General features: G+C 44.4%; 3 protein-coding genes across 8 annotated transcripts in view; 2 read left to right on the forward strand and 1 right to left on the reverse strand.

Annotated features, from left to right (window-relative positions):
* The first annotated feature begins 162 nt into the window (after positions 1-162).
* Positions 163-2,845, forward strand: slc10a4 (solute carrier family 10 member 4). Its single transcript, XM_033964794.2, has 3 exons — positions 163-981; positions 1,054-1,264; positions 1,810-2,845. Exons 1-3 carry the CDS (start codon positions 479-481, stop codon positions 2,332-2,334), a joined length of 1,239 nt encoding a protein of 412 aa, XP_033820685.2. The 5' UTR covers positions 163-478; the 3' UTR covers positions 2,335-2,845.
* A 110-nt stretch (positions 2,846-2,955) lies between these two features.
* Positions 2,956-4,735, forward strand: zar1 (zygote arrest 1). The gene is made up of 4 exons (XM_033964795.2): positions 2,956-3,636; positions 4,109-4,201; positions 4,275-4,349; positions 4,427-4,735. Exons 1-4 carry the CDS (start codon positions 2,986-2,988, stop codon positions 4,568-4,570), a joined length of 963 nt encoding a protein of 320 aa, XP_033820686.1. The 5' UTR covers positions 2,956-2,985; the 3' UTR covers positions 4,571-4,735.
* A 389-nt stretch (positions 4,736-5,124) lies between these two features.
* The window catches only part of fryl (furry homolog, like), a 49,207-nt gene continuing 41,570 nt past the window's right edge, over positions 5,125-12,761 (reverse strand). For 5 of the 6 annotated variants that reach the window (XM_055221510.1, XM_055221511.1, XM_055221509.1 and 2 more), the window contains 8 exons: positions 11,617-11,824; positions 11,395-11,544; positions 11,227-11,325; positions 10,533-10,601; positions 9,636-9,653; positions 8,206-8,316; positions 6,751-6,944; positions 5,741-6,682 (listed from right to left, as the gene is read on the reverse strand). In XM_055221510.1, coding sequence (XP_055077485.1) covers positions 6,451-6,682; positions 6,751-6,944; positions 8,206-8,316; positions 9,636-9,653; positions 10,533-10,601; positions 11,227-11,325; positions 11,395-11,544; positions 11,617-11,824 — 1,081 coding nt within the window. In that variant the 3' untranslated portion in view covers positions 5,741-6,450. Of the gene's footprint in view, positions 6,683-6,750; positions 6,945-8,205; positions 8,317-9,635; positions 9,654-10,532; positions 10,602-11,226; positions 11,326-11,394; positions 11,545-11,616; positions 11,825-12,761 lie in introns of all 6 variants that reach the window. The other variant, XM_033964793.2, reaches the window with a different exon arrangement.

Below are 12,761 nucleotides of genomic sequence, written 5' to 3' on the forward strand. Positions count from 1 at the left end.
GGCTCTTGGATAAAGGCAGCACGCGCAGTTTTCACAGCCACTGCACGAGGATAAAGACGCGCGTGTTTAGTGGAGCTCGACAAACCGCTGCTACCTCTTTTCTTTCTATGGAGATTTAAGTTTTTAAATGTTTGTCTCGACTGTGAGTAATTTCCAAATGGAAAGCTGTTATGATTAAATAAGATTAATACCGTGCGAAGTCGCACGGGTGGCCAGTGTAAAAGCACTGGTCGCTATTGATTGGCTCACCCTCGGGCTCGAGCTGCATCGCCCTCCAGCGATGCGCGCGTGCGTGGGAGTCAATCTGTGGCACGAGAGTGACTCACCGAGTGCCTTTAAACTCAGTGATGGCTCCGTCTCGTCCCGCGCGCACTGGACCTATCGTTTTTTATTAGGGGCCGCGCGCCACTAAGGAACTCATTTTACGCACGAGTGCCTCCAGAGCGTCCCGACTTTGGACAGTAACTCCTGTTGCGCAATGGACATCTCCAACCAGACCAGAACGCTGGGTTTCACAGATCTGATCGTGACGCACGCTCAGGGGCGCACTGTGGCCCGAAAAGCAGGGTCCAGGGTGCCTTTCAGCGCGGTGTTTGTGGAGCGGATCTTTGGGAGCGGCGCGGAGGTAAATCTGATGGCTGTGCTGCCAACTCTCGTTCCTCCGGGGATCCCTGCCTTCTGGGATTCTCCGCTGAGCCACGGTATCAATGTGTTTGTGGGGCTGGTGCTGTGCTTCACAATGTTGGGACTGGGATGCACGGTGGACGTGGCTCAGCTCGGGGAGCACGTGCGTAAACCTATTGGGGTACTTTTGGCGCTCGTGTGCCAGTTTGTCATTATGCCGCTCGTGGCCTTTCTACTAGCACTTGCCTTTTCTCTGGACGATGTGGCGGCGATGGCCGTGCTGCTGTGCGGCTGCTGCCCTGGGGGCAACTTGTCCAACATCATGTCACTGCTTGCACACGGCGAGATGAACCTCAGGTAACACCTTGTCACGTGAGAGTCTGAGCGCGCGAGTGGCTCTCCTAACCATATAATCTTATTTCTATGCAGCATCATCATGACCATCTCGTCCACACTGCTGGCGCTCGTGCTGATGCCACTGTGTCTGTGGATCTACAGCCGCGCATGGATCAACACCCCGGTGGTGGACCTCATGCCTTTCGGGGCCATCATCCTGACGCTGTGCAGCACCCTCATCCCCATAGGGCTGGGTGTTATGCTGAGATACCGGCACACGCGCGTGGCAGATATGGTGCTCAAGGTAACCCTCAGAAGGTGGCACATTTATGGAGATGTAGTTGGTCGTGTTTAAACCAGGATTACTTAAAACTCCAAATGCGCGAAGGCGTACTGCGTAATTCTATGGCTCTCTGAGCAACATCAGTGAGAGGAAATGCTCCTCCCTCGGCTCATAAAAGTCAGGGCCACTTTACTCCCAGAGGACACTGATCGTTATCAGCTGAGCTCTTAAGACTGTCCAAAGACAACCATCTATTAACCCTTTAGAAACATTATTCACTTGGCAGAATTAAGAGAGACCGAGTCAAAAAAAAAAAAACCTCCTTCGTTTGGGTTGTTCATAAAGTTGTTTTTTTTCTCGGAACACATTAGAGCTGTCAGGTTCAATTCACTGTTTCACTTTAAGTGCACTGGGAGCTCAGCCTCCATTCCCGGTGCTGCGCTGATCACATCTTGGATAGTCGCCCTCTGACTCCTGTAGACATGGATAACTTTAGATGATCGCGAATAGTTGCATAAAGTCATTGAAGCTTATGATGTATATCTAAACGCGTGCATGTGTTTTAGGCCTCTCTGTGGTCCCTGTTGGTCACCCTGATCCTGCTCTTCATTCTCACTGGAGCCATGCTGGGCCCGGAGCTCCTCTCCACCATCCCTGTCTCCGTGTACGTGGTAGCAATCCTGATGCCCGCGTGCGGGTATGCGGCAGGTTACGGCCTCGCGGTGCTGTTCAACTTGCCGCCCAGCAGCCGCCGCGCGGTGTCTCTGGAGACTGGCTGCCAGAACGTGCAGCTGTGCACCGCGATCTTGAAACTTGCCTTCCCACCGCAGCTCATGGGAGGTATGTACATGTTCCCGCTGCTCTACGCGCTGTTCCAGGCTGCTGAGGCAGGGGTCTTTATACTGGGCTACAGGTTTTACAGGAAAGAGGTCCTGCACAAACCAGAGCCCATGAAGGACAGTGAGGACACGGACATTACCTACCAGAGGTTTACCGACGAGGACTTCGACTCCTCCTACGGGGCAGTCACAGTGAGCGATCCCAACACTATCAGCCTGGACCCGTGCCCCCCGGACCCCACCCCAGTGTGAGCTGCTCCTTTACAAAGCATAAGGAGGCCTACATTAAATGACTATACATTATTCGGAGAAATCTAGTAGTTTTCTGGATGTTAACACATCTGCACTTTGCATGCTCGTAAAGGTGCTTCATTGGCTGTTTCACTTTACTGTAAAGTTTTGCTGTGTATCTGTTGGCACAGTGAAGGTCCCACTTTGTAGCCCCATTAGCCCTGACAAGGGATAGTTTGCTCCATATCTCTCTACCTCTTTCTCTGTTTTGAAACAGGGGCCTCTTGTTCATTCATAATGCTGTTAACGTAATTGATCTGAGCCTAAATCTCTATGCCGTGTTGCAAACACAATGTGTCAAAGGTCTTTTCATTAATATTCGACACATATGGACCAAATGCAGCTTTTCATCTCATGTGTATCTCTAATATCAGGATTTTCAACCAAGCAGTGCCAACTCATCATGTGCTAACAGAGTATAATGTACAAATGTATAAAGCAAATATATGTATGTAATAAATATATATGGAACGTAAAACGCATTTGTTGTGCTGTATTTACGGTGAGATTGAGGAAGTATCACACCTGTGCGTAATTCTGTCCAATGGAGCGCTAATGGCTCAATCTAATTTATTTAAAGAGCTGCACCTGCGAGCGCGGGTTGGTAACAAAATGGCAACGTATGGTGCTGATCCTTTAGACAACTATTTCTATTCGTATAACCCCTACATTGGCAGATACCCCCGCGCCAAAGACGCGTGGAAATATAAAAGTTACATATCCCAATATGGCGACGCCGAAGCCTTCAACAACCAACAGCGCGCGCAACTCAAGTCCATCCTGTCCCAAATTAACCCCAAACTCACTCCGAGGGTGCGCAAGGCCAACACCAAGGACGTGGCGGTGCAGGTGAACCCGAAAAGGACCGCCTCGGTGCAATGCTCCATCGGCCCGCGGACTCTCCTCTCCCTGAAGCGGGACCTGCGGCGCCGGAAGAACTCTCCTGACTGCGCTTCTCCAAGCAGCAGCCTCGGCAGTCCCAAATTCTCCGGTAATGTTCGATACCCCCGCACAATTGCCGTGTACTCCCCTATCGCGTACCGGAGCATCACGTCTTTCCTGGTGGACGAAAACACAGAAGCTAAAGGGGAGACCCAAACCCACGAGCCGTCTGAGGACACTGATGAAGACAACAGCGAAGAAACCGAAGAGAACACAAAATGCCAAGAACCGCGGAAACAGGCCAAAGTAAAACAGACAAAAAGTGAAGAGGTTCAGACTACCCCCGACGGGTTAAAGGGCAAAGCCCGCGTGCGCTTTCAGGTGAGAAAGTGGTAACACTGGCACCAATGAGTCCTGATGTGTAACATCTAATATGGAAACGCTGTGTCTGTACAATCATATGAAACATAATCATATGAAAGGAACAAAATGTAAACAGTCATGATGAATGGAAAATTGGGCTGCTCAAATTTGACCTTCTGCCTGGATAGTTCTTCTTGGTTATGTCCACACTTGAACACACTCTGTAAGCCAATGTAATGGATTGAGAAACTTTTACTATGAGGTAGAAATGCCAACCACAGTGTTGTACACTTTGGCTTAGAGGGTGAACAGAATGGGTTTGTCATGTCAAATAGTCTCATCTGAATTGTAGCATACGTTATGTTGTAGACGAGGGCCCTTAACCTTATTATATCCTAGAAGCAGCATCAGGATGCAGAAGCCAATACATGTAGGCTATTTGATCTTGGTTTGATCCAGACCACAAAGCGTTAACTCTGCTTCTTTTCAGTTTCTTGAACAGAAGTACGGATATTACCACTGCAGAGATTGTAATCTGCGATGGGAGAGTGCGTATGTGTGGTGTGTCCAGGGCACAAACAAGGTGAGATAAGATTTGAGCATGACATTAAAATCCCTATATGACCCCTATCCACAAAAATGTCTATACCTTTCAGGTTTACTTCAAACAGTACTGTCGGAAGTGCCAAAAGGAGTTTAACCCATATCGTGTAGAGGACATCACTTGTCACGTAAGGCCCCTAGTCTTTGGTTCCTGTTGCCTGTTTATATGAATGATAAAATGATAAAGATTTTAATATCTTTCCAGACCTGTAAGAAGGCCAGATGCATCTGTGCAATAACACCACGGCACGTGGACCCAAAGCGGCCCCACAGACAGGACCTGTGCGGCAGATGCAAAGGCAAACGGCTCTCCTGCGACAGCACGTTCAGCTTCAAATACATCATATAGAACTACCAACCTGCCCATTCACATGTTGCACAAGTCACTCATTGGATCCCCCTCGTGTATTTGCAGATGAGAAAAGCTTTATTTTTTCTTTTGTTTGTGAATTAGATTTGTGATTCATACCTGACACTTAGCAAATGTAATAAATGGGTATCTTGCACTCTGAAATGGGAAATGTTCATGTCTCCAAATTGGTGAATTACAATTGTATAATTACATCCTAAGGTTTGAAGAGATGCGGTTCCAAACTCATTCAGGTTGTTTGTCTGCTTGAGCTGCCTTAAGTCCTGCTTTAGTCTGTTCAAGGATTAGTTTTAGGCCCTCATTTTTAAGGGATTCAAAGGCTGCAATCGGGCCAGTGACAAGCTCATCTGGTATAATCAAATTGGCTCAAATCAGTGTAGTCTCATTTTGGGCCATGTTCAGCCCTAATTCATACTGTAACCTAGAGTTCAGATCAGGTGGAACATTGTGAAAAGTTTGGTATTAGTTTCCACCACATGCATTAACTATGCAATGTGTGTATATAGCTAAAAGTCAAGAATTAAAACACTGAAATTTAATTTATTAGATTTTATTTATCCAGAGAAGGCTGGTATGTGAGTGAAGAAAAACTAATGCACCTCTACATTAATGCATCTTCCAGGTAAATAATTTCATTAAATAATTAAGAACAGCATTCATATGTACCAAACAAGCCAGAAAAAGCTGAGGAATGAGTACAGTGACTGACAACCATGTGCCGCAATTTCTAGAAAGCATTTGGGTTTAAGTCCAGCAGTCACAGCAGCACTATGGGCCATTTGGAGCACATTGATTTCAACATGACATTGGGGGCCTGCAGTGGTCAACCTACAGAGACAATAACCCACGCACCTCTCAAAGCTTTACATAGGTTTGCCAGGGACAACAATCACAGTGGACAGAAGGAATGCATAGGACGTGGTTTCGTGATTTGGTGCAACTGGAGTCTATATGCCACACACAAGCCCAGAAGGCTAATCCCATATGTGCTATGACCCCCACAGACCACAACCCATAACCAAGACTGACAGGTGATTTTTGTGGTTTTGTGGTTGGATGAAAAAGCAAAAACTTAAAGACTTAAATGTGGTCTTGACTTCCTCTCATCTCCTTGGCTTTATAACAGTGCATTACACAAAATACACACTATACATTTCTAAAATATATACAGAGTAAAATAAGTTATGTTTCCATAATGAGTTGTAGCCAGTCTGTATGCATCAGTGCGCGTATACAGGAATATCTCATATACAGCGCGCAGTGGGACTAAAGGCAGCTACTTATTTGGTTAAAGAGTAAGTTTTGCGTCTGGACCTGTTGCAGCAGATCCAAAGACCATATATTTCTCTTTTTACAATCCCTGAGGGTGGACATCCCCACAGGGTTCAATACATGTTAAATAACCTAACATTTACAACCTAGGATGTTAGCTCTAATAAAAATACATTTCTCAAAAAAATATTCTTGCAGCAATCTTCTCTTTCAAGCATGCTTTTGAAAACTAAAAGATTCTCTGTTGGACTCCTAACGCCTCCTTTGGCCCTGTCCACCTAAGGCCTCTCTGTGCCCATAGGTCTGTGAGAAGGCCCAGGGCAGATCCAGCAAAAACTAAAGGAGTTCAGGAGCAGTGCATCCTGTCTCCTCCTTTTCAGGCACTCTACAACAACTTATTGCAACTGAATTTTGCAGATTGGCTTGTCTGGGAAACAATATTAGCTCTACTTGCTCACACATGTAATGATACAGATGAAGAGTCAGATATTCCCACAAATCCTTTAGCCCTTTAAAGTGGAGTCCCTCCTGAGCCCTCTGTCTGTCCAGAGACAGGGGCTCTTAAGTCCAGTCCAGTGTCCTGAGGCCTACAGCCCAGTGCTGATGATGGTGGGTGGGGCCTGAGCCCGGCTCAGAGCCTCGCGGATCTGCAGGTTGAGCTCCATGAGGCGAGCGCTGGCCTGGGACAGGTCCCTGCTGGGCCCCACCACGGCCAGGCAACCCGTCTGGCCTAGCGTCTGGTGCCGAAAGTAAATGTGCAGAAGAGTCTGGACCGCGTTGTCCGATTCGTTTCCAAAGATGTCGTTTGGCCACAAAGATCTAAAACACAGCACATGCTTAGACACAGTGTTAACAGCCATGTTTGTCAGTGTGTGAATGGCTCTTACCTGAAGACTTTGACCTGTGTGAGGGCGGAGCTGAAGTCCCGTGCTCTCAGTGTCTCGATCAGGGACTGGATGGCGGTCTCGGTGCTGGTATGAGCGTGGTCCGACATACACACGTCTTCCTGAACATCTGTCCCCAACTCTGCCTCCTTTAGACAGCTCTCCAGCAGGCTCAGCTCCTCAGACATGTTAGTAACCTTAAAGAAACCTTATATTAGGCTGTGCTTATGCACAATAATAATACCACTGTCTATATGCAAACTCTATGGATCTGTCTGAATAAAATAAAGGTCTTAATTTAATATGAACTGGAAGGGCTAACGTCTATGCTCCTTCTGTCAATGGATTTCATTAATTTAATTTAACTTTAACGCCTAAACTCGATTAAATGTGCCTAAAGATGCAAACAAGATGGCCATGGATGGATGGAAGTAGTGCTATGAAAAGATTAGAAAAAAAAAATCCAAGCCTTTGGTCAGGTACCTATGGAAGCCCGTTTCCGCCATGAAAAAAAAAAAAAAAGCCCCACAGAAAGTCGAAATTACGAGTTTTAAACTCGTAATTATGAGTTTAAAACTCGTAATTATGAGTTTAAAACTCGTAATTATGAGTTTAAAACTCGTAATTATGAGTTTAAAACTCGTAATTACGAGTTTAAAACTCGTAATTAGGACTTTTAAAACTACTAATTATGAGTTTAAAACTCGTAATTATGAGTTTTAAAACTACTAATTATGAGTTTAAAACTCGTAATTAGAACTTTTAAAGTCTTAATTGAGCTTGTAGCACACTGCAACTGAGTGTACAGAGCAGAGGAGACAGGAGGAGGACTGTTATGTTTATCACCTACATACTTTTAAAAAATGAATAAATTAAGCTCCAGTAAAGTTTCTGGCGTCTTGAACAAATCAGTGGGCCCTGAGTGCTGTTCTGACCACTCATGAGCTGTGCTCTGTGTCTGTGAGCGCTCGTTTTCCTGGTCTGAGCAGAGTGCCAGCTGGTCACAACCCCGCTGGTTTATTGAGGAAATTATTAAAATACCAAATTCATTTAATCAAAATTGATAAGGTTCACTTTTTGTAAATGTTACATTCCCAAAATTACGAGTTATAAACTCATAATTCATACTTTTAAAAGTCCTAATTACGAGTTTTAAACTCATAATTAGTAGTTTTAAAAGTCCTAATTACGAGTTTTAAACTCGTAATTACGAGTTTTAAACTCATAATTACGAGTTTTAAACTCATAATTACGAGTTTTAAACTCATAATTACGAGTTTAAAACTCGTAATTTCGACTTTCTGTGGGGCTTTTATTTTTTTTTTCATGGCGGAAACGGGCTTCCATAGGTACCTAATGCAATTTGTCCTTAAAATAATAAAGTGCCTTTTTTCTCCACTAAATCAGACATTGCCATCTAAAACCTGAAACCCTGAGTAGCTTTGGTAGCAGGCTGACCTCAGCCTCTCTCTTGATGGTATCCACGCGGCTGATGAGTTTACAGTAGGCCTGAAACAGCAGCAGCAACTGGAAGTGCAGTTTGTACAGGCGCCGACACAGCTCCAGCTCCTACACACACATTTCATTAGGACTGAATCGGCATGATCACAGTTAGACAAGTTCTGGGTTAGACACATGATGAGATGAAAAGGTTAACATGCTTTCGAGGTTGGGACTATGGAGTAAAAGGTGAGTCTCTATGGCGAATACAATTAGTCATGGAATCTCAATTAGTGCATAGTCCATCACCGGGACGACCACCGCTGCATTATTCACCCTGTGAGTGTTTAATAGGACAAATGGCCCAAAGAAAAGGCTTACAGATCTATTGGACATTACTCAAAAATTATGATCCAAATCCCGGAGAATATCTAATACAAATGTGCCATTATGGACTAATAAACATGCAAAATTAAAGTTTATTTCAGTAAATAAATATATTAACAAGCATCTAGGACCGGGAAATATGCAGTGCGATTTATTTATTTATTTATTTATTTATATATATATATATATATATATATATATACACACACACACGAGGGTCATTCAATAAATAAGGTGGATTTTTCAGTATAAGGATTTTTAATACACATAGCTTACTTTAAAATTTTTTTTTTGTTTTACTTGTTTTTCACATGGATTTAAAAAAAAAACTTTGAGAGTGTTCCGTCCTTCTTTAAACAATTTAGCCCATTTGTAGACATTTTTTTGGCTGAAACATGTGGCACCATACAAAAATAAAAAAGTAAGCTTCTGTCTGTATTAAGTCCTTATACACATACACATACATACATACACACACGCGCGCGCGCGCGCGTATATTCATATATATATATACATTAGAGATTTTGCCTGTAACATGTAGCAAAGTATGAATATGTAAGGCTCATTGTACAAATTGTTTTCCATATGCAATTAAATTAATAATAAATGTATTAAATTTCAGTTTAATAAACACAGCAAAAAAACTTTGAACAAGGTTTACCCTTACCTATTTTAATATAATTTGGTCACGTTCAGTGGGCCGAATTAATAAGCCCAAAGGGCCATGTGTGTCCCCCAGGCCATAGTTTGCCCATGTCTGCCTACACCCCTAAGGTTTCCTGTCATTCTGTAACATTCATGTTTGGTCTTATTCCCAGCCCTTAGTGCTCTCCTTTCTAAAACCAACATTAGGAATGCAGCCAATAGAGCAGGCTTCTGGATAGCTTGTGGTTGATGGGGAAGATAAGTAAATGAGATTAACCATTTCAATTCAGGGCAAAATAATAGGCAAGTGGACAGAGCCTGAGCACAGTATGAAGCCATGAAAAGAAGTGATGGGATGGTGTGCACTTTGGCCAAAATCATGACAATCAAGACTCCATAATATGAGAACCACTTACTGCCAGATTTTCCATTTGCTAAGCAAGAGGGTGAGCAGGTCACAAACGCACAGGGAGAAAAAGATAAAGAATTAGTGCGAGCTTTGATACAGCAGCGGAGACACAGAGACCAGAGTTACATCATTTCAAACAGGCCAGAAAACATACAGGCTCATGTCAGGCTCAAGGCTTTTGCAGAGAGAGAAGACAGGCAGAAAGAAAGGGAACAAAGTGCATTCTTAAAGTATCAGAAAATATTTTTTAGAAAATCTTTGGTAGGCAAATATCTGTAATGAAGAGTGAAAGATGGGCAACTTAAGACTATGCAACTGCAAAACGAAGGCAAAGGCCCTATATTATGCAGAACGCACTTCTAGAGTACACCTGCACACTTAGTGCTTTGTTCTATCAGTCTACCTTATTGGGCACTCAGTGTTTTTTAAGTTCATACAGTTCTCATATTGTCTTCACTTTGCTGTATCTCTTGCTAACAAGTAAAGCTAGCACCTTTTGTCTACCTTTTTAAATAGGATGTACAGTGCATTACACACTATTGCTTAGTGGATTAATACATTATAATCAGCGTTCTGTCAATGTCATATTATTTTAGTCCTCATATTTACTATGACATTAGTAAGAAACATAAACGATAGAAATATATGGTCTTTTTTCAACAACCTGAGAGCAGTTACGGTGGCCCTGGAGAGACATGTTCAGGACAAACCCAATGGACAGAAATGCAATTTAGTTTGCAGGATTATAGACAGGAACAAGTTTGAAATTTATTTGTTACATGAATACTTTTTGAACATGGTTGAATTGACTTCCTATATATTATATAGTCTCAATAGTCTGCCTAATAGGGAGTAAGTGTATGGATAACAAATAGCTTACTGTATTTGTGTGTATGTAACTTACCTGTGCATGTGTGTTGGATCTTTGGCTACTGTCTTTGTCTCCAAAAGTGTTCCTACAGTTGTCCAGCCACTGTAAGATGCAGAAGAGCGTTATACAAACTAGGCTCACACTGTAGCAGCAGTAGCAAAGAGGAAACAAGGTCAGGTAACATGAAAATGTGAGCACCAATCGAAGGAACAGTATGCTTGTATGCAGTGCAGGGAGGAGATTTAATAAGAGTGTTGTACTTAGCGAATTAAAGCAGGCCTGGGATAGTATCTATTCCTCCAGGGACCACAGCAGTCTCATTCAATTAGCGCCCTGCATCCCAGAACCCTCTGCAATCTCATCTCTGGACCCCTCCCCCGCTCCTCCACCTCCCACCTCTTCTCACAGAGCCCCTCCCTCACCTAAACCATAACTGATTTAGGAGCAGCTATTTTTAGCCCGTTAGAACGGAGCTGTAGGAGCGCTACAGACCAATAGTGAGTGCTGGTTTAATGTCTGCCTCAGTGAGAGACAGGATTATCTTCAGCATCATCTGCAATGACGTCAGCGGGACGACGGGCAGTTTAGAGAGCTCTGACACAGCACTCACCACCACAGTGCATACTCAGTATAGCAGCAGAGAGGTTCCTCAGCCCTATTTAAGCTACAATGTCAGTTCGGGAAATAACCAGAAAGTAAAAACATGTCAAACTAAATATACACGTACAATCTCAGCTGCCTCTCTCTTGTTGTTGTATGTATCCAGGTGCTCCTGCAGCTCCAGCACACTGAACTTCAGAGTTTCCAGCAGACCACAGGACACCAGCTGAAGAGAAGAGACACATTTAACATATAAATCACTCTAATGTCTCACACAATCCATCTATGACCTCACCGTCTCAGCATCCAGCAGCACAGTGGGGCACTGGGAGTGTGACGTCATCACCTCCAGGGAGCTGAGAAATTGGTTCCCCATCCGTTGCAGCCGCTCACCCAGAAAACGCACTGATGCATGGGTGATGGAGCCAAACTTCCTCTGGATATTCTGAATTCAAACACATGTGTTGACAATAACATCACTATAGTATAATCTTCATAAATCCAGAGCAGGCTTCACCTGGAAGAGCCTGGAGAACACGTGGAACGTGTATACTGCGCAGGAGCCATCGGAATCGGACAACATCTGGTTGACATGGCAACGCCAGGCATCCTCCTCGTTGTCATAGGCAACAGGCTGGAAGGCAGCCAATATGGCTGACAGGAAGGGAGACGGCGGTGGAGAGGCCTGAACCTCTGGGAAACAGTCTGCGTCACCTTCATCCTGACTGAAACCGAGAAATGTGCCAATGAGCTACAGCAGTAGCTCCATGGTACAAGCTGTGAGGCTGAAGGACAAATGTAAACAACAACACATGCTCTGATAGTAAACAGTAAACAAAGCCCACTGCGCCTGCTCCCTCTGTGTCGCAGTCAGAAGCTCCACTGCAGTGCTCTGGCACAATAATAACACACAAGCTAACAGCAATTAGCATCATGTAAACCCTCTCCTCATAGAACATACTCACAGGCCGCTGGGTCCAAAGAGCCTGAAGAAGCACACAGAGTACAGGTATCTAAAGCCTGTGCTGCCCAGCTCCGCCGCTGACACCGTCTCTGTCCTCATGCTCACCCCAAGTATCGCCTCCTTCACCTCCCTCTCTCCTTCCTCTCTCCCCCCTCTCCTCTCTCTCCTCTCGCTCTCAGCTCCACTGTGCTGCAGCTAACACTAGCGCACTGCTCTCCCATCCCACACAGGACTGCAGAGCTCCTCACTCACTGATTCATACTCGGCTTTGGCTCAACACAAATACCAGACTATCACAGACTTTTCTCTCCCACTCACTGATTCTCATACACTGATAACATTCACCATTTTCTGCCCCACATTTAAGCCACTTAGCTGCACACAGATGGACATCAATCATGTATGGCTTAGCCAACAAAAGACTCAGGGCTTACAGTCATCTGTCGTATACCAGTCTTTATACAGTCCTTACAATGCTTCATGTTTAAAGCCTGGATTTATAGCTGTCCTTCAAAAGTAACTGCACAACCTTGAACAGTGAGTGTTCGGAGGTGGACCTGAGCCAGCGCTGGCCCACCTTCATGGTGGCAGCGGGAGCAGCTCCAAGAAGAAACCTCTATTTTCACCGAGGCTGTCAAAATTTACACAGACTTTTAATTAGGAGATGTGCAACAATAACACTGGATTGTTAGTGGAAT

The sequence above is a fragment of the Periophthalmus magnuspinnatus genome, chromosome 4 (assembly GCF_009829125.3).
Source record: "Periophthalmus magnuspinnatus isolate fPerMag1 chromosome 4, fPerMag1.2.pri, whole genome shotgun sequence".
Classification (NCBI taxonomy): Eukaryota; Metazoa; Chordata; class Actinopteri; order Gobiiformes; family Gobiidae; genus Periophthalmus; species Periophthalmus magnuspinnatus.

Coding starts and splice junctions, on each gene's coding strand:
- slc10a4 (XM_033964794.2), top strand. CDS start 479: ATGGACATCTCCAACCAGACCAGAACGCTGGGTTTCACAGATCTGATC. Junction 982..1,053: donor CACGGCGAGATGAACCTCAG/GTAACACCTTGT, acceptor ATTTCTATGCAG/CATCATCATGACCATCTCGT. Junction 1,265..1,809: donor TGGCAGATATGGTGCTCAAG/GTAACCCTCAGA, acceptor CATGTGTTTTAG/GCCTCTCTGTGGTCCCTGTT.
- zar1 (XM_033964795.2), top strand. CDS start 2,986: ATGGCAACGTATGGTGCTGATCCTTTAGACAACTATTTCTATTCGTAT. Junction 3,637..4,108: donor AAGCCCGCGTGCGCTTTCAG/GTGAGAAAGTGG, acceptor GCTTCTTTTCAG/TTTCTTGAACAGAAGTACGG. Junction 4,350..4,426: donor TAGAGGACATCACTTGTCAC/GTAAGGCCCCTA, acceptor ATATCTTTCCAG/ACCTGTAAGAAGGCCAGATG.